At 41.3% G+C, this 24,416-nt stretch overlaps 2 protein-coding genes and 1 long non-coding RNA gene across 4 annotated transcripts; 1 reads left to right on the forward strand and 2 right to left on the reverse strand.

The window, feature by feature from the left end:
- Positions 1 to 5: 5 nt before the first annotated feature.
- Positions 6 to 9,756, reverse strand: washc4 (WASH complex subunit 4). Its single transcript, XM_029152760.3, has 33 exons — positions 9,599 to 9,756; positions 8,913 to 9,052; positions 8,779 to 8,832; positions 8,623 to 8,688; positions 8,462 to 8,507; positions 8,305 to 8,372; positions 8,126 to 8,208; positions 7,379 to 7,421; positions 7,165 to 7,268; positions 6,837 to 6,957; positions 6,611 to 6,734; positions 6,402 to 6,529; positions 6,136 to 6,296; positions 5,924 to 6,050; positions 5,698 to 5,823; positions 5,494 to 5,601; positions 4,728 to 4,874; positions 4,560 to 4,639; positions 4,208 to 4,313; positions 3,988 to 4,104; positions 3,721 to 3,889; positions 3,465 to 3,619; positions 3,297 to 3,371; positions 3,111 to 3,215; positions 2,887 to 3,021; positions 2,668 to 2,776; positions 2,502 to 2,568; positions 2,216 to 2,302; positions 1,850 to 1,997; positions 1,662 to 1,758; positions 1,382 to 1,578; positions 1,102 to 1,198; positions 6 to 931 (listed from the first exon to the last, which is right to left on the reverse strand). Exons 1-33 carry the CDS (start codon positions 9,657 to 9,659, stop codon positions 876 to 878), a joined length of 3,507 nt encoding a protein of 1,168 aa, XP_029008593.1. The 5' UTR covers positions 9,660 to 9,756; the 3' UTR covers positions 6 to 875.
- Positions 8,994 to 16,913, forward strand: slc41a2a (solute carrier family 41 member 2a). 2 transcript variants are annotated; one of them, XM_029152764.3, is made up of 11 exons: positions 8,994 to 9,137; positions 10,962 to 11,385; positions 11,529 to 11,636; positions 12,284 to 12,355; positions 12,481 to 12,625; positions 12,825 to 12,971; positions 13,067 to 13,214; positions 14,768 to 14,847; positions 15,811 to 15,942; positions 16,026 to 16,174; positions 16,249 to 16,913. In XM_029152764.3, the coding sequence occupies exons 2-11, from the start codon at positions 11,020 to 11,022 to the stop codon at positions 16,423 to 16,425; spliced, it is 1,524 nt and encodes a 507-aa protein (XP_029008597.1). In that variant the 5' UTR covers positions 8,994 to 9,137; positions 10,962 to 11,019; the 3' UTR covers positions 16,426 to 16,913. The 2 variants fall into 2 exon arrangements, with proteins under 2 accessions (XP_029008597.1, XP_040927095.1); XM_041071161.2 differs by lacking the exon at positions 8,994 to 9,137 and adding an exon at positions 9,904 to 10,349.
- A 1,479-nt stretch (positions 16,914 to 18,392) lies between these two features.
- Positions 18,393 to 24,386, reverse strand: LOC129604208 (uncharacterized). The gene is made up of 2 exons (XR_008694902.1): positions 23,439 to 24,386; positions 18,393 to 19,855 (listed from the first exon to the last, which is right to left on the reverse strand). It is a non-coding gene; the product is annotated as an uncharacterized LOC129604208 (long non-coding RNA).
- Between the last annotated feature and the right edge of the window lie 30 nt (positions 24,387 to 24,416).

Genomic DNA, 24,416 nt, shown 5'->3' on the forward strand with positions numbered 1-24,416 from the left:
TTAAATTCTGTCCAAAGTGCAAGTTTTAATAGTTGTCAAAGACTTAACACAGCTTTTTTGTCAAGCAAACTTAATTTATGGAATGTAAGTGGGACCAAATGTTTGATATGTTAGTCCGACAAAACAGCTAAATCAAAATGCGATGACATCTCCAGTCCTAAAGAGAAGTAATCAAAATGTTCATGTGTCATTTCCATATTATTAGGTTATTAAAACATTACCTACAATTTTGAAAGGCAGAGACACAACATAAGAACAGTAGGAAAATATGGCACAAGCATAGGCTTAAAAACATTCTGAGGAGTCCATAGTGTGCCACAGTCCACATGGCTGCCATCACACGCCACAGACATTTGTTACATCAATACACGACTCAAATCTAGCAAGTACCGCTAAGATACCACTGCAAGTAAGCACAGATGTAAATAGATCAATGATAGATTAATCACCAGTGATGCCTCTACTGTAGAAAAATAATTCAGTCCATCCAGATAAGTATCAAAAAGCTGCGAATCTTTGTATTCAAAAGAAAGGATAAGGTAAAGCTTCACCTTACACTTGATGAATTGCAGTTGAGTTTGTAAATGCTACAATTTCAGTAAATTTATTAGAATCTGACAAACACCTGAAAGTTGCAGGATGTTGCTTAGATACATTCTGTCTCTGTTGATGATTTGTACTAAAACACACAGTGAGAGTCTTAGAAACCAATACCGTTTACAGTAATTGCATGTTGCTAAATTCACTTTCACTGGTGCAATCTTGCTTGAGATCTTCTCCTCACACCCTGACACCCGTCCAGGTGCAAGCTATGCACATTTCACAGTACTTTCAGGATTATAATCCATCGGGCAGCTCCCTCTGTTCAATAGGGCTTATTTCAAGGTAGGTTCATTGGCGTCTGAATTACCTCCTGGTTTGGAAGCGTCTTCTGCAAGAGAACATGTGAGGTTTAAAGGAAGGCGACAGCACAGACTTCATCATTCATTAATCTGAGTGCTATCTCTGAAAAATCATCTGCAAAAAAAGCCTGTATAACGGGGTGGGTCTGCAAACGGTTGTGCATAATTAAAGACCCCATTAATCACCACACCAGCTAACCTTTATCCTTCTTCTCCTGTGTCTCCTCAGCTGCAGTCTTGTCTGCTCTGAAGAAGATCCGGGCACTACTTAGTGAGAAGTAGAGTAGCTCAAACTCCTACAGCGGAAAAAAAAAATACATGCAACAACAGGTTCAGTGTGAAGAAAACCAGAATCACTAGATCAGAACACAAACTCCTAAATGAAAAGCCTTAATGCAATGTAATGACTATGGTCACATGACATATTTTTGACATACAGCCTGTTTTTTCCAAAAAAGTGAACAAGCAGAAATAACTACCTGCAGGTAGACATCCAGCCTCTTCTGTGTGAGGTTCATAGTTTGCAGCAGCTTCTCATCCTGGCTGGCCGACTGGACGTTCTGCTCCTTTACAACAGCGCTCATCTCTTTCCTGTACTTTTCTCTGACAGCCTGAAACCAGTGCAGTGAGTCAAACTCTAGATACTGGTCCAGCAGTTTCAGAATGTATGCCACACCTAGTGGAGGAAGAAGAAAAAGGAAGGTGATTCCACAAAAGTACACATTGACAGGATTAGGCGGATGCTTTTTGTCCACTCACCCATGGCAAAGCCATCATCTGTGAAAGCAGCTCCAGTTTTGTTTTTCTTGCTGAGTTTCTCTTTGCAGCTGATGGAGTGCTCTACAAAATTCACAGTCTGTAGGAGAAATTTGAGTTGTATCAGTAAATAGAATTGCTCTCAGACAGCATGACGTGTAGAAGCACACGTACAAAATCTTGACACTGACCAATGGGGGCACAATCATATAGAAATTCCTCAGATGCATATTCTTGGCACTACGAAACTCGGGTGCAAAGACTGCCACCAGCTTCTTGAAGTACTCTGTTCCCTCAGCAGAGTTGCTGGTCAGATCTCCCAAAACCGAGTCAAGAACGCTGAAAATAATATAAAAACAATATTAAAACAAATTCAAATTACATTGTTTAAGTTGTGCTGCCCCCTAAAGGTATAACATTTAAAATATTCTGAATAGACTGCCGTCAATGTAGATCTATACTTGCATGTAAGCATAAGTAAAGCACTAATAACATAATTAAGGCACTATAAAACAGGAATACAAGCATGCTAGATAAAGACTGATGCACTACTGTACCCAGCAGCTCTCTGGGTCTCCTCGGACAATCCCTCCTCCTTTACGAGTTCCTCAAAGTTTACTATGTCCTCCAAGTCTGGAACAAACCTGAAGGTCACAGACAAATTTCCTAGTGAGATATACTAGAAAATAGAGGGTTTCAAACCAGATTCTAGATAAACTAGATTTAAAATGCATACAGTGTTTATTATTTAAGCAACTTGTTACAGATTAATCCAGTCTTGTTCAATATTATTATTAAAAAGGAAGCATTGTAGCAAGAAACACTTTAAAAACCCTTTTATACCTGATAGCACTGCTGCAACAGTGAAGTCCTCCAGATCGTATCATACGCACGTAGCCCATAGCATTGCCTGATACAGATCGATGACACTGGTGTTAGATTGGTCTGCATGGTGGATTTGTTTTTCAAATTAATGCAGAGAACAGCCCGACATTCATGCGTCTCTCACCGATTTGACTGATGAGCTGTCTGAATTGGTCCAGATAGCTCTGTCCGTCAGGAGTGATGCCCAGCTTTCTAATGCCACGATTAAACTTCTCTGCTCGCTCAAAAGGATACTAAAAGCAAAGCAGAGTGATAAATAATTGATAAATTTACTTCATTTACTGGTTATTTTATTATTCTGGAGGTAAGCTTCTCACTGGCAGGTTTATATTATCTTATTTACCTTCTGATCGGACTGATCCTTTGTTTCTCTGAAGAAGCGGATGTCCTTGATGAGTCTTGACTTGATGTGTTCGTCGTACATAAACTGGCTGAAAATGTAAAACTTCTTCCGCAGGAATTGATACGTGAAATTCACCTGATGGAAGCAAAGAGGAGATGTGTGACCAGTGACACAAGCCCCACATCCACGTCCGCGTGACCACATCGTTACTACAGTAAACTCACTGTGGTGTTCATAATGCCTGTGCCATGGGTCCGGATGGAGTTGGCAATGTGGCGGATATTAATGGTGTTCAAGTGCTTGTTGTTGCTTGCTTTCTCTATGAAGATCTGTTAAAAGGTAAAGACCACGGGTGGAAGTTTGTTCCAGGGCAGAGAAGATCACCCAGGTTACATTTAGTACAAGCTTACCTGATTGTTAAGGTTATAAAGGTAGCGCGAGACGAAAACATGGATGTTCCTCATGATCTCTAGAACATCCAGACCCTGAAAAAGATCCACAGGGGATACAGACATTTAGTACCTACAGAGCCTCAGTTAACAAAGCAGTCACATTTTATAAGCTGCTGCTGCACAGACCTGCTCCAAAGTCTGACTCGGCAGATGTGCTTCCGTCATCACCAGTCCATAGCGCTGTGTGGCAAGGTTTCTCATCTCACTGTAGGTGGCCCAGTCATGCAGAGCAACAGTGGTCAGGTTGTAGAAAGTTTTGTCAAGGTAGTGAGTCACATACGCTGCAAGAAGAGGACGGTTGACATTCTAGCATTCAAGAAAATACAAACAGTGCAGCAGAGAAAACAACAATATCCTGAAAACAATCTGTGTTTCTCAGCACCTTTGATATGAATGAATCGGTTGAAGAAGCGGACGGGCTTGAGGGAGAAGAAGTGGGCCAGATCCTTCATGCCAACTTTGAAAGGATTCCTATCATCCAGTTTCAGGTGTGTGTGTACAGAGAGACGCAGGTCCTTCTCAATCTCCTTACACAGCTTGTCCAACAGGTGCTACGAGAGTTTGCACCACAAATGAAATAAAAAAAAAAAAAATTGGAAATAAAAAAAAGATTCACAAAATAGCGACAGACACATTACACTTGTCACACCTCGTTGAACACGTCCATGATCTCCTTGTCGTAGCTCTCCAAAAGCTGGTCACACGACTCCAAGTGTTTGGCATGCAGCATGGACAGCACGCTGTCCCTCAGCGCACTGAACATGTACTGTCAACCATCACGACAGACCACAGGCGCAGTTAATACGGGCGCCAATTATGATGACAAAGATCTTTGGGGTTATTTGTAGATCAGAAGCTGCTGTGCTTACATGTATTCGTGCTGCGTCCACAGCGTTGTCATATACATCATCTAGGTAAATAGGAAACACAGCTCGGTGCCAGTAAAGAAAGCTACAGTCACACTGCAGCTTAACCCTAAAGGAAAAATGGTACAAATTATTTACTCAAAGTAGTAGAAATCAGAAAACGTGCAAAGCAAATTACATTTGCTAATTTCCAAATGTATTGCATCTTTGATTAAATTTCAGAGTAAACAGAAGGCAGCTTTGAATGATGGTAGTAATTTTACATATTTGGCTCTATTCTTGGCTGATGAAAAGTACATTGACTTCAAATCTACTGTTACATGTTTTCTATATAAAAAAGAAAAACTAGTCTCACCTCTCACTCAGCTCACTAATAAGGTCCAGCTTCTTCAGCACAAGCTGCAGTGGGAGCAGTTCCTCATCTTTGAAGGTTTTCTAGGCAAAAGCAAGAGATCAACTCAGTGTCATGCAGAGAATGTGACTGAAATAAAAAGGAAAATGAAACGTGCGTATCCCAACATACCAGCTGGGTGCCAACACACAGAGCCAAAGACACCACAAGGCGTCGTTCCTTGGTGCTAGGTCCACTGAGGGCATTTTCTGCCAGCACCAGAGACGACAGCACATCCAGCCGCTGTTCACTGTACTTCTTATCAGAGATCACCCTTTTCTTTAGGGAGGAAAATACAATAAATAGTACATTTAAAACTATTTTGCTAAATCAGAACTGCCCAGTCTGGCAACAATCTTACACTCTCACACTCAAGGTACCACCTTTTTGATATGGTAATGTAAAAAACAAATTTTAATTATGGACATTTCTTAAACTCAAATCCAGCATTCTCCAGGTTTTTCTCAAGCAACTAAGGCGGGAATAATATGAAATGGGACTCCAGTTAGACAGGGACTCAGGGTTTGCTGAGATTACCCAAGTCAATAAGAATTCAAAAGGCCACAACGAAGTTCAAATAAATTTATGTAAGTTTATATTTTAGGCAAAATATGGAGTCACCATGATGTTGCAGCTGAGCACTGGAGATCACCAAAAGCAATTTAACGGTGCCCATTTGATTATTACACTACACTACTACTATTGAGCTACTTCACTATCAGAAAAAATATAAAAAACCCTGACTCAGTTTGAGTTTGAGTGTCCCTGTAACTGAATAGGCAGTCACCCATAAATGAAAACAGCGCAATATATGTATTATAGATCACCCTTTCATTTACGTGGGTAGAAAAACATATAAAAAAAAACAGCTTTTTTTCAGAATAATGATTTTGTTTACCTTGGCATTGCCGATGGCGTTCAGGGCCTGTGACTGCAGCTGCTGAGTGATGTGAGACACTGAATCAGCTACAACCATGGACCGCCTGTGAAATGTGTGCTCCACAGCCTGAGTACAGAGACGGATTGAACTTAGTTAGTTTTATATGAATGTGAAATGCTCCAATAAAAAAAAAAGTGTGGGGACACTCAATAGTGCACACACCTTGAGTAATTCCACCAGTCGGCAGAGTGCTTTGACAGTTGTCTTGGTCATGGGCCGCTGCATCGACATGTACATGTTCATGGTAGTCTTGATTATGGTGCCAATACTGTACGCGTACAAGATGCCCTGTGAGAAACAGACAAGTGAAGACCATAAACAAAGTTAGCAATTTAACTCTTTGTCATATTTGAACCCTTTTAGGAAACAAAAAAAAAATCAATGTTACCTGTACAAACACATTACACCTGCTGTTAAGATCATCTGCCACCTTGTCACTTCTTTGACCCTTGGACAGGATGGACTCCATCTTCATCATCCAGGATGTGACAAACACGTAATATGACTGAACATCCCTGGAGAGAAAAGAAATAAATGAAACAATTGGAACTGGGAAAAACTGGGATTTAACCCAAATGTATGTGATTGATTTTGACTGACTTTGCCAGAGTTTGAGCTCTTTGTTGCAGGTAAGTGTCTCTCTGGGTTTTAATGGCCTGTAGACTCTTCTTATCTATAAGCTTAGCTGCAGCTGGGACTTTAGTTGTAAGGAAAATGTCAGGAAACCAGATGATGTTAGAAATCAAAGTGACAGCTGGAACCTGAAGGAAAGCACAAACACAAGTACAAAAGCTGTTTCCACAACTAGAGGTCATAGAAGTGTCATAGATAAAAGGTCACAGGTGAGCCAGAAACAAAAATGCTACCTTTTTGCAGATATCAAGGAGGGACTTGTAGAGCTTTTTGTCAACGGTCCTGAAGATGTAAAAGTGAAGCACAAAGAGACCACAGACACTAGCATATCTATCTCTCTGGTCAATCTCTGAAGGCTCGCCTAAAAAACACACAAACAAAACATTATGTAAAAAAAAGCTACCATCTGTGAAAGCAAGGTGTTGTGAAAAGAAAAACTGACCAATTTTAGACTCAACACTGGTGAATATGGTGCGTATGTTGAAGGCAAACTCCTCAGCAAAGGCACTGTTTTTTGCTACAGCTACTCCTTCTCCAGGATCATCAAACCTCTGCTGCACACAGGCCTGTCACACAGCCGCAGGTCATAAGGTTAACAGTGAACAGGGGACATCAACAGAACAAACTCCATCTCAGACCTTATTACAGTGTTGAAATCTCAAAGTCACCTGCAGTATCATGCCGTCCAGTAACTGTCCCTCAAGCTTGAGTAGGAGCTTTTCAAATGGTTTCAGCTTCTCCTCAGGAATGGAAAATTTCCCTGGGTTATGGTGCACTGATTTTAATAACCTGTAACAGAAAGGCGTAGCTTTAGATAACTGTACATAAAATAAACCTCAAAGATCAGAAAGTATGCTTGTCTAAATTAATAAAAAAATGTAGATAAGGCATTTTATTCATTGACTTGATACAGATATTATTATTAAGTAAATTTAATCCTATCCTTTAAAGAATATTTAAATGAGATCTTTTGCAAAAGCATGTGTAAAGATGCACCTTTTATACATCTTCCAGTGATCTTTCAGTGTCCCATGATTTTCCATAATCTCATCGAGTGTGAGCAGAACCACCAGCAACTCCCCAAGGTGCTCATAGACTATCTGCACAAGGAGCATCACATGTTTGAAGTTGGAGAGCAGACTCAAAGCAAAATATAAATAAAATCAACGTAAACTTATCATTCAATAAATAAATGAATCTTAAAACCCACCTGGAAGTGAACACCTGATGACTCAATGATTTTTGTTGCACCCCTGAAATACAAAAGGAGAGGCGTTTTTTGTATGGTTTGTAGAGACCAAGTACCATGTGTGTGAACTAGAGCTGAACTCTAAGCTGCCTGCATGTTATTGTAAGTGCATAAAGGCTCTTTTCTTGATGTCTGAGTAAAAAGTGTAATGGAAAAACATGTGACGGCACTTAACACTAGTGCTGTAGTAGTCCTGATGGTATGTAAAGAATCTTTTATATCTCACGGTGATCCGTGTACTTGCATTGGTCTCTTTTGGTGGCCTAGTAGCTCCATGGGTAGAGCATTGAGAAGTAGAAGGTTGCCAGTTCAATCCCAACCATGTGTGTCCTTAAGCAAAACACTTCACACTAGCTCTCTGGGCACTCTATGTGCGAACCCACTGCTCCCCATTGGGAGGATAGGTCAAATGAAAACACAGTTTCCCCAGAAGGAAATAAACTATGTGTCTTATCTTTTTTGCTATGTCAGAGATAGATTTACAGCTGGACACAGTATTCTTTTTTTATCATTCAGTGTCACAGCCTCTCACCCACATGCTCACAAAAAAAAAAGGGTGGGGGTGCATGAGGAAAGTAATAATTCCATAGTTCCATGCCTTCTGAATTGAACTTTGCAAGCGTGATAATTTGATTCCTATGGCAATTTCAATGTAAGAAAAAATAGCAAAAGTTTATAAAACCCTTGATGGCTGTAAATGCATCCTACTTGTTGCTGTTGTAGAGGGCAGCCAGCTGGTGGACAATGTTAACCACCACTTCATAACACCTTGACACAAAGCAGGACAGTTCCTATTAAAAAGACAAAGGAAGACACCTTTGCTTCTCTTGCTTTTGATGTAAATATGCCTCAGAATGATACAAATTGATAAAATACTGATAGTTTACCTGCAGGAATGAGATGAATCTGCCCATCTGAATCTGAGACTCGCCCTCAACAACACTGGTGTCAGACACTAAAACATAAAAGAATGTCTATATTCCATTAGTTCATCAAGAAGCAAAACAGGCAAAACGAGAATAACATTAGATAATCATGGAGTACCTCCTTCTCCATAGTACAGTAACCCATTGTAAAACTTGGTTTCTGCCTGCAAAGGAAAACAAATATGATACAGATCAGAAGAAGAACAGAGGGATAATGTGATAATGTAAGTGATCACACCACACACAAGTCAATAAAACACAATATTGGCCCAAGCTTACCTCATATTTGAGCTTCTTTACTTCACTACAGAGAGCAGCATAAACTGTGATGACTTTGTTCAGAACCTGTGCCACCAACAAAAATGTGTCAAAAATTTAGCAAAGGAATAATATTAAAGACATTAAAGGTTACACATTTTGTTTGTCCGTATTTACCTTGTTATCTGTTTTAATTAACTCCAATAATGATGACTGCTCATATGGAAGCAACTAAATAAAGAAAAAAAAGGGTTTAACCATAACGTCGGTGTAATCGATTTGACAAAGAGATGCTGAGTTTAGGTTTTTACCTTTAAGGCGATCGGGTCCAAAGTGAAGTCCCACACATCTCCAATGGAGTCATCCAAGGCCTCTTCTATACCCCTGAGCTGAGAGGTATACTCATCCAGGAACTTGCTATAGTTCTTCAGCTGGACCTCTGTGTGGATTTCTTTTTAGACAATATGATCAAATAGATCAGTTTCAGAATAAGAGTCTTTGACGGAAATATTAAGGATCATTGAACTAAACGTAAAGTGAGTAGACAACAAATACAATAGCAGTCAAATTTTGCTTATGACATATGAATAATCTCTGCCCAGCCATTTACAATCCTGATATATGATATACTAGTCAGAATGAGGAAGTTACTTAAAGTTGTCAAATCCAAACGTTTCCGAAGTTCGCATATATTTGGTCACTATCAAAATAAACAATGTTGTGACACCGTCATATGGATCAGCTGCAGGGAAATCTGCGAAATAATTAACACACGCTAACACGTCCTCGTTTGACGTTTAACTTATCTTGTGTGTGTCGGACGTTTCCTCAACTAAATAAAACGACGCTTCATTTCTTTGCAAGTGACAATAGCAGGTGTTCCAGTAAATAGACGGTGTACCCAACTAGCAGAGTAAGCTAGCACCGGTGGCTAACGCTGACAACTCTAGCCCGTAGCTTTCGTTTCCTGCTCGCCGAGGCTGGGTGCAGCACTTACTCTGTGAACCGTCGTCAAAACGGTCAAATTCCCAGTCAGGTGCGATGCTTTCCCCCGCCATTGTGACAGTTTAGGTGACCCCAAACACTGGCTTTCAAAAACTAGAGCTACACGGTCCCATGATGGGTCTCGTGATGAGGTGAATTTGCGCTAGTGCTCACGGGAAATTGAGTTCGCATGATAGATCGTCCAAGCTCATTAAAAGCAGTGTTTCTAAGTCCGCTTATTATAAATATTATATTGTTATTGTTACAAATGTTTCTAAAAGTTTGTGTATTTGGGCTCACTGGCCATCGGTTATCTTACTCCAAAATATCTGTTTAATAAAATGAATCTGTCTAGTTTGTTGCAGCATAATTGGTGTTAATGAATCGATGTATTTAGAGTTGTTTTTACAACTGCTTTATATTCATGGTCAAAGAGGTGGTGGCCAACAGTTTTATGCAGAAATGATGCTGTACTATTACTTTTTATGGTAATATGGTGCATGGCTTTAAAGCAATAGAGAGACAGCTTATCCTATACAGACAGACAGACAGACAGACAGACAGACAGATGTAAAGCTATATTAAGTAATGTACTCACTGGACACACGAGGAGGAGACAAGCAGTATGTTATGAGTGTTGCATTTGTGCATACGCGCATGTGTACGGACGTACTTGTTTGTGCGATGGGAGCCACGTGGAAAAGTCTTTAACAGGACAGTGTGACAGTATCTGCCTGTTCTTCTCATTTGGCTTCGTGTTACGGGTAGGACACTTGTTTTTTCACCTTCTCCCATACAGCACTTTGTTACTCAGATTATTTCTTGAAAATTTCCAATACTACAGCTTTAACCACTGCGTTCAACCATTAGACGATTATTATTATTATTGAATAACAATATGAAGCAATATAATTGTTTACTATACATATACGTAACTTGATATGTGGAGAATGTAGGAATAAAGTTGGCAGTACAAGGCTTGTTAATATTTAAATTTAATGCAATGTTTTGTACAAAAAAAGTGTTTTTTAAATACCTGATCATCCTCTAGATTTTCTAATGTCGTGCATTGTATCTGTCAGACAAGGCAGCCTCAGTGTCACTGTTGAGAATCAGGCATGAAGAATGATAATGGGAGCAATCTCAGCCATCAGATGACTCAGCCTCAGCCAATTTCAGCAGACAAGCGTTCTGCTGAAATTGGCTGACTAATTCCCACAGCAGCATTTCTGCATTGCTATTCATTTATTTGTGCTTTAATGTTGCCATCACAAATCTATTGTTTCAGTTACAGATGCTGATATAAAAATAACACCATGCATATTGTATTCATTGTCAACCTTTAGTAAACCAAACCAACCTCTTTGGCCCAACAGTGTGTAGACGTTCCTCAGGAGCTGCAGGAATAACATCCGTCCATAACAGTTTTACATCATGGTTGTCTCAGAGTCACAGGACAAGCATCTTCTCCCAAGCAGCTCTGTGGGCAGAGGTACCTGCCACTGGGCCCAATCGCATCCATCCTTATCCCACAGCTCTGAAAGTTCTCACCATCTCAGCTCTAACAAAAGTATTCTACAACCCAACACTGGTCTCCGTGAGTACTCAGAGACGGACGCTCTGTTGCCCAATGAACTCTACAGCAGCTCAAGGCTCAGTCATTCCGAGAGAGGAAAGGATGCAGGCATCTCGGTTGCACCCGTGGAGCCAGTCTGCGCCATGCTTATGCAGATCCTGGTGCCCTTTGTGGTGGCTGGACTGGGGACAGTGTCTGTTGGGATGCTTCTGGATGTGGTTCAGGTGACGAACAGAGAGAAATCTAGCTTAGAAAATGTGTATTACAATGTAGGCAAAAGGATTGTTGCTACATTGACTGTGATGGACCTTATATATTAAGATGAGGGTTAATTATTAATTTTTCCACTGGATATGTTTTTCGGCAGAGCTGGGACGTTTTCCAGGACATTACAGAACTGTTAATTCTGCTCCCTGCAGTACTAGGCATGAAGGGAAACCTGGAAATGACTTTGGCGTCTAGACTCTCCACCGCTGTGAGTGTGAACAATCAAACACACACACACACACACACACACACACACACACACACACACACACACACACACACACACACACACACACACACACACACACACACACAAATGCCCACAAGCTACAATCATGAGGTTTTCCATGATGCAAAATGTGAACGTGTAGGAATATTTGTTTTTCACGAGGCGTACTGTGTGACATGCAGAACGTTTACATAGTAGATAGGCCGCCTGTGAAGTAACGTGGTTGATTGTTGATCGTCCACGTGAGCCTAACTTCATGAGTCCTGGCAACTGGATGTCTTTTGTGTTAGAGCAGAATCTTTCACTGTTCGTCCAAATAGCGTCTTCAGTCTGTAGAAACTTCCACAAGTTTGTTAACTATTGCTTTTCCTTCTGACTGGACTTGATTGATGGAAAACACAAAATGTGCAAAAATGTATTTGTCATAAAGTTAAAGAACAAAAAGGAAACAGAAAAAGGAGAGTCGCTAATAAAAGTTCTGTTTATGACTGTTAAGTGACTGGACCCGGTTGCACAGACTTTTCTTTTAACACACTAAAGACAAGCTGTTACAAGTTTGTATTTTGTTTATGACGGCATCATGGGATCATATCAGTACGTCACGAGCTAATCCTTGTGTGATGCAGGTGAATGCAGGAAAAATGGACGAGGGCAACGAAAAGTGGAAGTTGATCATTGGGAACCTGGCGCTCAAGCAGGTACTTTATTGTTATCTGGTCCCAATTTTAGATTCTATGTTTGAGTTATTTATTTTGCATCATTGTTGTCCTTTATAATTTAAATCTAATTGTTTTATTTCCCAATGGGTGCCCTGATGTTGCAGCTACAAGCCACAGTGCTGGGCCTGATAGCTTCCGTGATGGCGACCCTGTTGGGTTGGATGGCAGAAGGAAAGATGCCCTATGATCACGCGGTGCTTTTGTGCTCAACCAGTGTCACCACTGTGTTTGTGGCTTCATTACTACAAGGTACGAACATGAGCTAAACTGGGAACAGATTGATGTGTCACTTTTAGTCTAGTCTAAATCTGTTCTTGTAAATTACAAATCAAATGAGTGGTAACTGAAGACAGATGAAGCTCTGAGGAAGCCGTTTTGTTTCCACTTAGTTGGACACTTGACTGCGTGACCTCATACACTGTTTGACAGCGTCTTTAACCCCTTCAAGGCATCATTATGGTGGGTGTGATTATTGGCTGCAAGCGGCTGGGAATCAACCCTGACAATGTGGCGACACCGGTGGCCGCCAGCTTTGGGGACCTCATCACGCTCACCCTGCTCGCCTGCTTCAGCCAGTGGTTCTACCTCTTAAAGGGTAAAAGACGATGAGATCAAGTGACGGCACAATGAGTGCTGTGGAGTGGGAGGGAGCGGTACACAGTAGAATGACTGTTGTTGTCCTCTTTACAGATTTGTATGTGTATGTGTTGTACCTGGTGGATCTGTTCATTCTGTGCCTGATTCCTCTGTGGGTTGTGATTTCCTCCAAACATCCTGCCAGTCACATCTTGCTCCGCACCGGCTGGGAACCAATCATTACTGCAATGCTCATCAGCAGGTACTTATTTATATGGAAAAAATAATATACATAATAAATGATTAATGAATTAACTTAGAATCTATATACATTTATACATTTGTTTTACTGTGTAAAACAGTAAAACAAAAAAGATAATATTCAATGTACACACGAAGCGCTCATGAATGATGCTGTGAAGCAGTTCTCTTTACATAAAATATTCTTCTTCTACATAATATTCTTTGAAGTTGATGCACCAGGTTTCTTAAGTTGAACCAAGCTGTAGGTAAATGATAGTTCACAAGGACCTAGATTCAAATTTAGAGGAAAGTTCCACCTATTTCCTACCTTTCTTGAATTATCCTGTTTGATCTGAACCTAAATTTAGGCTCTATACTTTTTAGGCTCTATACTCTCCTTGCATCAAGCCCAGAATTCTATTACATAATAACAACAAACATATTATAAATATTCTGCTATTCAAATAACATGGAGCCTAATAATGCTTAAACAACACAAATTGAATGCACGTGATTATCACGTCTCATATGTTGTCCTGAAGATTCTGATACAACTTAAGTATTCATGTTGAGTGTCACATGATAAGTTGCTTTGTCTCCTATCTGGTAACATACACCTGATGTCCATAAGTGTATGACATGTATGCGCAATGTACAGGATTAGAAGTAGAATGAATGACATTATTATTTCACTATTGTTGCACCAAATCACAGCACATTGTGTAATGAACTCAGTGGTGTTTATTTAATGAAAGTCAAGTTCCCTAATATCTGATTTTAAGTTCCCTGGTATCTGATTTGAAGATTTGAGTCCACATGAAGGCCGTTCCTTTTTAGTTAGTTTTCATTCCTGAGTTTTTATGGTCCATTCAGTCAGTGGTTGGGGGAGTTTGAAAAAAGGCAGAGGAAGTGAGTTAAAAGACAGATTTGGGTATGATAAGTGATAAGGAAAGGGGAGCTCCTATAGACTTAAGGTAAATTAGTGTAGGTGAGTGGTCTCTGTTTGCCTCAGCTTGTGGAGGGGGTAATGGACATTATCTCATAGGAAAACAATGTAAAGGAGTTCACATCTGTCCATATGCATTTGCCACGAGTGACTAAGCACACGTGAGCACATAAGCTTTGTAAAAACATATAATATGGTCACATCCAACTACTTAACTGACATTTTTCATTTAAGTTCAAGCTTTATTTTTTGGAAAAAAAACTGGAACCTCTCTGATATATTAAGAATACCAAAGTTCAGCAAAAAGTTGCGCTGCTTTTCACCTCGCGACAAGCATCTAAGTGTGAAGAAAACAGGAACCCACGGCAGGAACTGGCCTTCTGCCTCGATGCAGAAGTTCAAAAACATGACAGATGCCGTGCAGTGCTCAAGCAAAGGAAAGCAAAGACATTGAAATACACCATAGTAAAGCATACATGAGTTGAGTATAAGTATACAGAAAATCTGTCAAAGGTATAATAGTATATGTGTAAATAAAAAATTTACATGACACTTCTTCTGGTTTTATTCATATCTGACAACTTTGTTTATATCGGTTCAAACTTTTTAAACATCTATTTTTTTAGCATTGGTGGACTTATTCTGGACAAGACTGTGTCAGATCCAAACTTGGCAGGAATCTTAATTTACGCTCCAGTCATAAATGGTGAGTTCTGTTCTTTTTCTTTTGTTAAATGTATAATTACATTTAGGCTGATTTTGTAAAAATAAAGGGTCAGAAAAGGCAGGAGGAAGAATGTGACTCAATGGCGAACGCTCTGCACTGACTGCCTCCTGGGACATGACAGTAGATCCACATGTATCACTTAATCTCCATGCAAACTAAAATAAAATAAAATAAAATGTCACATCACAGACAAAATCAATAAAATGTAAATACAATCATGCAAACATATTTAGGGCTAGTAAACAGATTTTGTTGATAACATGACTTATATATGTATTCTGTCATAATATGGATATTCTTGTTAATGGTTGTTAAAGGTTTAGGCTTGGTAAAGTATTACTGTGATTTGTCAGCGCCAGACTACACTCACTGTAAATTGTTGTACAGACGTACAGTGGATGCTGTAAAAGAGACATTGCATGAAATTATCGTGTTTAGCTGTTTTGAGCACATGGAAAATGAGTCTGTGTTTTCTGCCCTCCAGGAAAACTGAGTGAGAAAGGAAAAGTTGAGCAAGTTTGATGCACAGATGATCACTGGTCACATTATGCACATGAAGAACAGCCCCTAGGGCACAATGAAGGATGGATGTGTGTTAGCTGGAGAACGGGTCAAAAAGAAAGGGTGCTGTTAACTGTTTGGCCGACATGCACGTGATAAGGTTTCTGTCTGACAATAATAACTGTGTTCATGTAAAACCAGTTGAACCTTAGAAATGGACATTTGACTTGGCTGCTGCTAATATTTGCACAAACAGCAGACTCAGCAGCTGATTCCATGTTTTGTGCAGCACAGTGGAATAATTGACCTCGTTTTCTGTTGGCCACGGTCAGAGGCGTCTGAACAAGTCTCTTCATCGACAAGAAACTATTTCTAAGAGGCCGCTGGGGCATCGTTGTTTGAATTCACTGCCTCACTCCCCTTTGCTTTTTTCTCTCCCAGGCGTCGGTGGAAACCTTGTTTCCATCCAGTCCAGTCGTATCTCCACTAATTTGCATTTGAATTACTCCCCTGGAGAGACTCCTGCCGGCTGCCGGGGCTGCTACAACCCGTGCCGCACCTTCCTCGGTTCAGGTAACGACGACAATCATTTCACTGGAACATACGCTGCCCCTTGGACGAATACACAGATGTGATGCCGGGTGTTGTCACGGCAGGAGCCAACAATCGGTCAGCCCAGATCCTGCTGCTGTTGGTCATCCCTGGTCAGCTCGTCTTTCTGAACGCCATCCACCTCATGAAGGGGGCACACACGTTTCCCAGTCTTCTTTTGACCGTCGCCTTCTTGTCTGCCTCCTTTATTCAGGTGAGTCTTTCAGGCCTACGTACTGGATTTTTCCTCTTCAGACCTCAGCGGGGTCTCTTATGTCTCTCTCTTAGGTCTTTTTCCTGCTGTGTGTCGCTGACTGGATCGTTCACTGCTTATGGCGCAGGCGCAAAGACCCTGACTCCTACTCCATACCCTACCTCACAGCCCTTGGGGACCTACTAGGGACAGCCCTCCTCGCTCTCGCCTTCTTCATTCTGTGGTGCATCGGTGACTCGGGCAGTGTTTAGATTTAAAACAAGAGACTTGAAATGAAAAACAAACACAACGTGTCCCATCTTCCTGCTTCTTCCAATTTTCCTCTTAATTCTTTTTAACACCAACAGATTGGTTGTTTTGACATTATTATGTTCATATTTTATTATCCTTCTCTGTCCAAGATGTCCTGCTTACACTCAGAGACTCCACTTTCTTCATATGGGCCTATAAATCTTTCTTAGAGCTAGGTGACCAACCATTGCTTACCTTTGTTCATGCACTTAGCACTTGACCCCTTCAGTAAAAGGTCACATACTGTTGGTTAAGGGCTTCAGAGCTCAGAGAATGGTAACATAAACACAGGACGAAATGACAGAACTGATATAGCTGCTATCTTGAATAAGCATATTGCAGCACTATATATTGTGTCATGGTAAGTGTAGCAAGATTTTTTCTTATGTCATTAGTAATTTAAAGTCAGTTTCTGTTCACAGAGAATAAATCACTTTTGCCCATCCAATCAGAATGTTTGGACCTGGGACTAGAGAAATAGGCAAAATATTGTTGGACCTGTAATTTATGTACTTATGATTGTCATTGCCATTATCATTTGGCTTTGACTGCACTAATTTTAAAAAAGTGTATTTAATAGCTACATGTTTATTTTACTCCTCCCCTCTCTATCATCTGGTTTTAGAAAGGAGAGTTAATCGGGAGAGTGTAAATTATTGTGGCGGTTTTATGGTATGAGCTCGGTGAAAACAGGGGCCAAAGGAAAGGTGTCTATCTTATTCTCTTACCTTTCTCAGTTATTCAGTTGACAACTGAATTGAACCGAGGCCCTTGCTGTGACAGTGCTACCCACCGTGTTAAATATTAATATCTATAATAATGTTAAGACGTGTGCATACAATCATACATAATACACTCATACCTACACTTATGCATATATATTACACACATGATCACATAACACTTAATAGCTGTGACAATATTGCAGCTACCATAATCAACCATTATTAATAGTGCATAATGCAGTAAATGACAGCAGTACTTACAACTAAGATTAGGAGGCCTGTTTGTTGGTTCTGGTGTCATGTGTCCTACTACAAGGTTAGTAAAGCCTGTAACATTATTCACCAAAAGGGTGAGACAGACGTTGGTGCATTGGTGATAAGAGGAACCCAGCCGCCACAACCAGCCAACGGGCGGAGGGAAGAAACCCAGTAACCAGGGAACCCACACACCTTCAGTTTCAGGAGGGCAGGCGTCGCGACCCGGGTGATTTATTAAGGTGACTGTTTAACAGTTCCACAACTGATGGGAGAAGACATTGTGTTGCAACACAGAGAAGCCAGACCAATACAGTGAGCACAGCGATGTTCATATGACAACTGGTTCACAACAGGACTCACAGAGGTCAAAGGTTGAAACCCCAGGCAGACTTAATTTTATGGCTGTAGAGCCTAATTATTTATGGGTGTCACACAAAGGTCCAGTGTGACACTAGAAGCTGAGAGTTGTAGTGATGATGTGCTCATACCCTCTGTCATGTTAATGTGCGTAAACAATGTGATAATTACAGTGGATGCAGACGTGCGTCTGGGAAGCGCTCCATGCGCAGATGAAGAGCTGCTCTTTGGTGGCTAGAGGTGAGATTTTCACACCCACGCTCACCTTTGTTCACCGAATTGCGAATGTGTTGAGAGTAAACAACCTGAAAGACACATTTAATGGGTCAGACCTGTTTTCAGATTGAGATTGTTCCCTCTGTGTCTTTTCCAAAAAGATTTATGCTATATTTAATAATGGTGGAGTGGGTAGCACTGTCGCCTCACGGCAAGAAGGGCGTGGGTTCGATTCCCGGGGCGGCCCGGGTGCCTTTCTGTGTGGAGTTTGCATCTTCTCCCCACAGTCCGAAGACATGCATTAGGTGAGTGAGTGTCATTGTAGCGGTCTGACGCAAGGAAGCAATAAAAGACACAGTTTCAGGTCTCTCTCAAATGTGGAAAGGCTTTATTTATTTACAAAAAAATAACAAGTTCACATATGGTTTGCACTGTAATTTCACCAAAAAGCACAAAAAAGAGGATTGAATACAACCATATACTTATAACAAATGTGCAATAAAAAATAGAAATCAAAACAAAGGCACAACGTTTGTTTTGTTTTTTGTTATCTGTTTTCAGTTTTTCAGACATTTGCAGTCACTCTTCTCGCGTTTATGCAGACACAAAACATTTCAAAGCCTTTTATGTAACATTTGGTTTATTTCGTTTTTTTATTAATATTATTTATTATATTTATTAGCCATTTATTGTTTATAATTATAATTATTAGTTATTATAGTTTTGTATGAGTGGAAGGATTGGATTGATTAAATTGTCCACTGAATACAACGGTGTCAGTTTCACGACACCTGAAGGTCCCCGTGTGTCCAATTCAGAACTTTGGGTCCAACTGAAATCTTATTTTTCTTTAGTGAGTGCACATTCCAAATTTTACGACAGAGCCTAAAGAGAGGATCTTGGTAAGAATTATGGAGACAGTCCGTGGATGGGGTTACAGATAAACAGAGCGGAACTCCGTTAAGTGTCACTCTAAATGTATCCCTGGGGTTTTGATGTTGCATGTAGAGTTCTGGAATGCGTGTTGTTGTTTTAAGCACAGTCCTGTTGTAGAAGAAAGGGTTTCTGGTGCTCCATATCTTGGGGGATGGTGAAGGCATAGTGTCTCACCAGAAAACAGTGTCTTAATACAAGGGTTAACATCAAGGGTAAACGTCTTGTCCAGACGTACTGTAGAGGGTGGATTTGGATGCTACTTGTCCATGATGGATGTCAGCTTTGCCAACATCCTCCTCTCACCCATCTCCTCCACAGAGTCCAGTGGACTTTGTTCAGTCTCCTCAGTGGACGACAGAGGCCACCACAGAGTCATAGAATGTCCTTAACGTGGGCCTGAACACATAGACCTCAGTCTCCTCAGAAGTTGGAGGCCACGTTGACCCTTGTTGTACGGGGCATCAGTGTCATTAGTCCAGTGAACACTCAGGTACTTAAAACTGTCCACGGTCTCTATGTCTGAGCCCTGGATGTTCACCGGTGTGTGACGTGTTGTTCTCCTGAAGTCAGTCACCATCTCCTTTGTTTTACTGGTGTTTATGCTGTAGTGGTAGAGCGCACACCAGTCCACAATGTCTATAATGACTAATATGTACCCAAACTCGGTCCCCTCAGACACACAGCCAACGATGTATGAGTCCTTGGGGAACGTCGGAATGTGACAGCTGCTGGTGTTGTATGTGAAGTCCGAGGTGTAGAGGCTGAAGAGGAACGGTCCCCTGAGGGGCCCCAGTGCTGGAAACCACCACCCCACACACACACACACAATCACACACGCAGTGTGTCTCACCTACCGCGGTCCGTTGGTGAGGTAGCCGGTCGTCCATGCAGCTGTTTGCTGTTGTGGAATAATTCACAAAGTTCATAAAGTCATTTCTGCTCAGATTTAAAGGGATACTGTTGTAGAACAATACAGCACCTGCTATAACAGCACTCACTGTGGCACTATGTAAGGAAGAATGTAGTAGCACCACCAAACCATTATAACAACAGTGTCTTTTACTGACCGAGATAAAGCAGGAGTGTAGGAGTGAAGCTTCTACTGCAAACAGACCTGCCTGTGACCTGACCTTGGGAAGGGGAGGCCCAGAGAGGAGCTGCCCTGCTCTGAGTGAAAAGACACGGTAGAAGTGTCCTGACCTGGTTTTGAGATTGTAGATGGGCCAAGATAAAAATAGATATAATGATGAAAAACACCCTAAATCGTCAAAAAAATGATCTTATGTCCAGGGAGCTGAGCCACTTCAACGTTGTGTTTCACTTAGCCATCTTAGGGAGAAACCAGCACACATGGGCGTTAGGGAAGTTGTTAGTTCCCATAAATCTTAAATAAAACAGACACAATCAGTTGAGACCTTCTTCAGGATTTTACTTGCAAGAAGTGAGCAGTTTACAGAAAAGGCAACTTCCTCTCACTGAAGAGAAGACAAGAATTGAGCTCATAATATGCATTCCATTCTGGGAGGTGCATAGTCACACAGTACGTGGGAAATATTTCCTACACAAAGCAAGCATTGGGCCCATCAGATAAGGATGCTACACACCGGTACTCCCTATGTCTTGCAGAGCAGAAGGGAGGAAACTTCAAGGCCACAGCACAGCTAACAAGGCTTCATCAAAATATGTTTCAATGGTTAAATGCAGTATTTTTCCAACAATGTTTCTTTTTTGCTTAGTTGAAGAGATTTTTTGATAGAAAGAGTACAAAAAAGAAACATTTTTACACATATTCACAAATAACTATTGTGAAATAATGCGTCACCAGCTCTAAACTCCTATGAAATCACAGCACAATGTTCCAACAGTCTCTCAACCAAGGTCAAGGTCATGACAAAATGAAGCTGAAGAAAGTAACAAGGGTTTTAGTGCAGACAGTGAGACGACAAACGGCATGTGTAAAAATGTTCATTTTTGTACTATCTCTATCAATAAATCTCTTCAACTGTCTTATTTAGTGTCTCCTTGCTGCCGTAGAATTTCCCCATCATGGGATCTCTCTCCCTAAGAAACACAGGTTTCGCTGGAAGTGGCTCAGCATGACCCTAGTTGCCCCCTTCCACCCACAGGGTGAGCAAGTAACAGCCCTGTTTATGTAACAAAAGCCAAAGCAGAACCGGCCGATCGGCTGCCGTGTGGGTTTGACTGGAACGCTACAACCAGATGTGGGCTGCGAGAAAGCCTTACACTGATGGGTCCGGGATGCAAGTAGCTCAGTAATGGACGTAGGGAGGCCTGCTGCACAGTGCCACATACCGGATGAGAAAGACCCATCACAGCTAGAACCGCTGCCTAGAGCCGTTTGCAGGCTGAATAAGAGCAGCCACTAGTGGAGTTGGGAGGCTGCGTGCAGACTGAGTAAAAGTTATAATGCTTTTGCAGAACAGGCTCCCCCACAGGTAACCCCTGACTTTGCTAACCCTTGTCACCAGAGGGCAACATATGACCTCAGAGGCCAGGGTGGAAGGGCAGGTGACCTTTGACCCAGCACGGTCAAAATTAACATGATGAAAAGTCCATCCTTACAGGGGTGGGTGGAGCTGCACGGACAGGAAGGATCTCTGGTGGCCTTGTGTGGAGCACCTACTGATCAGCCTCCGGCTGAAGGTGCTCCTCTGTCTGCTTCAGGTTATTGATTAAGCACATCAGTGTTTTAGTTTGCTTTACAATTATTATTTTTGTTATTACAATAAATTACACAAAAGAAGGCTCTCTCGTCAGCTTCTTTAATGGGAATTTCCCCAACACAATTCAACAATCAGTACATACTGTACAGATCTTATCTGACTCCCCGAACCTCAAGGCCGAGCAGTTGTGTCTCTCTCTGTCTCTTGACGTTTGTGCTCCTTCTCCTCAGATAGCGAGACTCCAGCAGTACAGACGGTACTAGAACAACACCACATATTGTGACTTATGAGTGAGAGTATGCCGTTTGATTGGACCAGAGAGACAATCCACCCTGCCAGAGAACAAACAAAAGGCAGAAGCAATTTGAGGATTTTGGAATCTTTGCATTACACCTTCGTGGTCTATGTTCTGATCTCCCAGGATGGTTTTTGATTTTATTTCCTCGTCATCTTTTATTTTTCTCTGTTATTACAATAATCACACAAAAGACTACTCTCTCATCAGCTTCTTTATTACAAATTTCTACAACAAAGGCCACAAAGGTTCCTCATCACGGTTTAAAATTGATCTTAACAGCAACTCACACCCCCATCCTCAATTCCCCTGATCCTCAATAACCAGCCGACAGACGCTGCCATGGACTAGTGGGCCCGTTCCTGCCTAGGGGCTCCCTGAGCCCCAGACAGCAGAGCAGTAGAGATCTGTATTACACACACACACCTGTATTACACACACACACACACACACACACACACACACACACACACACACACACACACACACACACACACACACACACACACACACACACACACACACACACACACACACACACACATCATATATCAACAGAAAGAGCTGTCACCAGTATTTCTACCTTCAGGTCTCATGATGGCAAAATCACACTTCACATCATCTGAAGCCTAATGTAATTTTCTCATCCTCTACAAACTCTGCATAAATAATATTATATTTATATTATATATTAACACTTGTGTAATTTGGTGAGCAAATCTGTTAGGGAAGTTGTTAGTTCCCTTTGTAAATCTTAAATAAAGCAGACACAATCAGTTGAGACCGTCTTCAGGATTTTACTTGCAAGGAGTGAGCAGTTTACAGCAAAGGCAACTTCCTCTCACTGAAGAGAAGACAAGGATTCAGCTCAAAATATGTATTGCATTCTGGGAGGTGCATAGTCACACAGAACGTGGGAAATATTTCCTGCACAAAGCAAGCATTGGGCTCATCAGATAAGGATGCTACACAGGTACTCCCTATTTCTTGCAGAGCAGAAGGGAGGAAACTTCAAGGCCACAGCACAGCTAACAAGGCTTCATCAAAATATGTTTCAATGATTAAATGCAGTATTTTTCCAACAAAATCCTTATGTCTTCTTATCCCCACACAATGCAAAACCATTAACTGCGTTTTTTTAGTACCATACAAAGTACAAAGTACATCTTAGAATTTTCAATCCTATGAACAAAGCAGTTTATAAGTGATATTAATCTGATGAATTCTCTGCATCAGATACTACTTGTACTTACACAGGCATTACATTTTTTTTTAACCAAATACAGACTGTTAGTCTTGACTTTAGAGTTTCTACTCCGTGCGTATCTCATGTTTCGAGGTCAATAGACCATGTCATTTTATAAAAACAGAAACAATACACGCACACGGCAATTCACGCACAGGCAATCTCTCCTCACTGCCTCTCTCTCTCTCCTAACACTCAGTCTTACCAGCATTCGCCTACGACTGGTCTAGGCACAGTAAAAGCAAAACGCTCTTACCTTGCGACGTTCGCCGTGTGTCCAGGGGTCACAACTTTTCAAGAAAATTCAAACAGACACAGCCTTACAGTACGAATCAATAATTGTGAATTTATTAGATATGATGAGACAGTATAATCAAAATTAGAGACAGAGAGGCAGAGAAGAGCCTGTCCGAGCTCGCCTGTGTGAGTGAGCTGTCCAGACACAAACATGTGTCTCAGAGAGCAGAACGCTGCCTGCTTTAAACCACTAGGCCGTGGTAGATCTCTCCTCATGCCCAAATAAGGCGTGATATTAACAGATGTTTACTCAAAGGAAAGGTGGCCAAATACCATTATCCATTCGGCTTCCTGGAAATTCTCGGGACATTAATCGAGGTCGGCTTGACATGTTAAGAAATAGATATCTCTAAGAACAAACTCTCTGCACCCAATAGCTAAGGACAGAAAAGAAAACCTTATCATTTGTACTGTGCATGGAGATGATAAATGCTCAGTCTTTTCAGCTCGCTGGTTCCATATGTTCTTGCATCGTTGTCTTGCTTAAACAAACAGGTTTTGGCAGTTTTATGTTCACGTTTTACAATCTTGATGCTTACACAATAACCATCACCATTTATTATTATGTTGCTTAGTCGCCACATTTTTCTTACTTTTGTGTTCCACACAGTTGAATGTCATGCTTCTCTCACCTTTCATCACTTTGCATGCACACGGTGCATTAATTCCAGAATTAATGCACTTCCAGAATTAATGCACTTCAAAGCCAAATGGAACAATTAAATCAGGTGACAACTGATTTGAGAGACTTTAAAGGTAGGGCGCTCATTTGAACAATGGAAGCTGCTTCCTATAAATGTAGCTGAAGGAGCATCCCTTCGGGGGCTGTGGGGTGCGTCTTATCCATGACGGATGGCCGTCACGGTCATCGCGAGGTGGGCGTCATTCCGCGGAGCAGGTCACGTCATCGAAGTGGGCGGAGCGTATGCACAGCCCT

The sequence above is a fragment of the Betta splendens genome, chromosome 6 (assembly GCF_900634795.4).
Source record: "Betta splendens chromosome 6, fBetSpl5.4, whole genome shotgun sequence".
In the NCBI taxonomy this organism is placed as follows: domain Eukaryota; kingdom Metazoa; phylum Chordata; class Actinopteri; order Anabantiformes; family Osphronemidae; genus Betta; species Betta splendens.

Bases quoted from the DNA above. Each gene is read 5' to 3' on its own strand.
- slc41a2a (XM_029152764.3), top strand. From the start codon at position 11,020: ATGGTTGTCTCAGAGTCACAGGACAAGCATCTTCTCCCAAGCAGCTCT. The intron at 11,637-12,283 runs GTGAGTGTGAAC...TGTGTGATGCAG, and splicing joins CGTCTAGACTCTCCACCGCT to GTGAATGCAGGAAAAATGGA. The intron at 14,848-15,810 runs GTGAGTTCTGTT...TTTCTCTCCCAG, and splicing joins TTACGCTCCAGTCATAAATG to GCGTCGGTGGAAACCTTGTT.
- washc4 (XM_029152760.3), bottom strand. From the start codon at position 9,659: ATGGCGGGGGAAAGCATCGCACCTGACTGGGAATTTGACCGTTTTGAC. The intron at 8,833-8,912 runs GTAAAAACCTAA...TTCTTTATTTAG, and splicing joins TGGACCCGATCGCCTTAAAG to TTGCTTCCATATGAGCAGTC. The intron at 1,998-2,215 runs GTACAGTAGTGC...TATTATTTTCAG, and splicing joins GAGACCCAGAGAGCTGCTGG to CGTTCTTGACTCGGTTTTGG.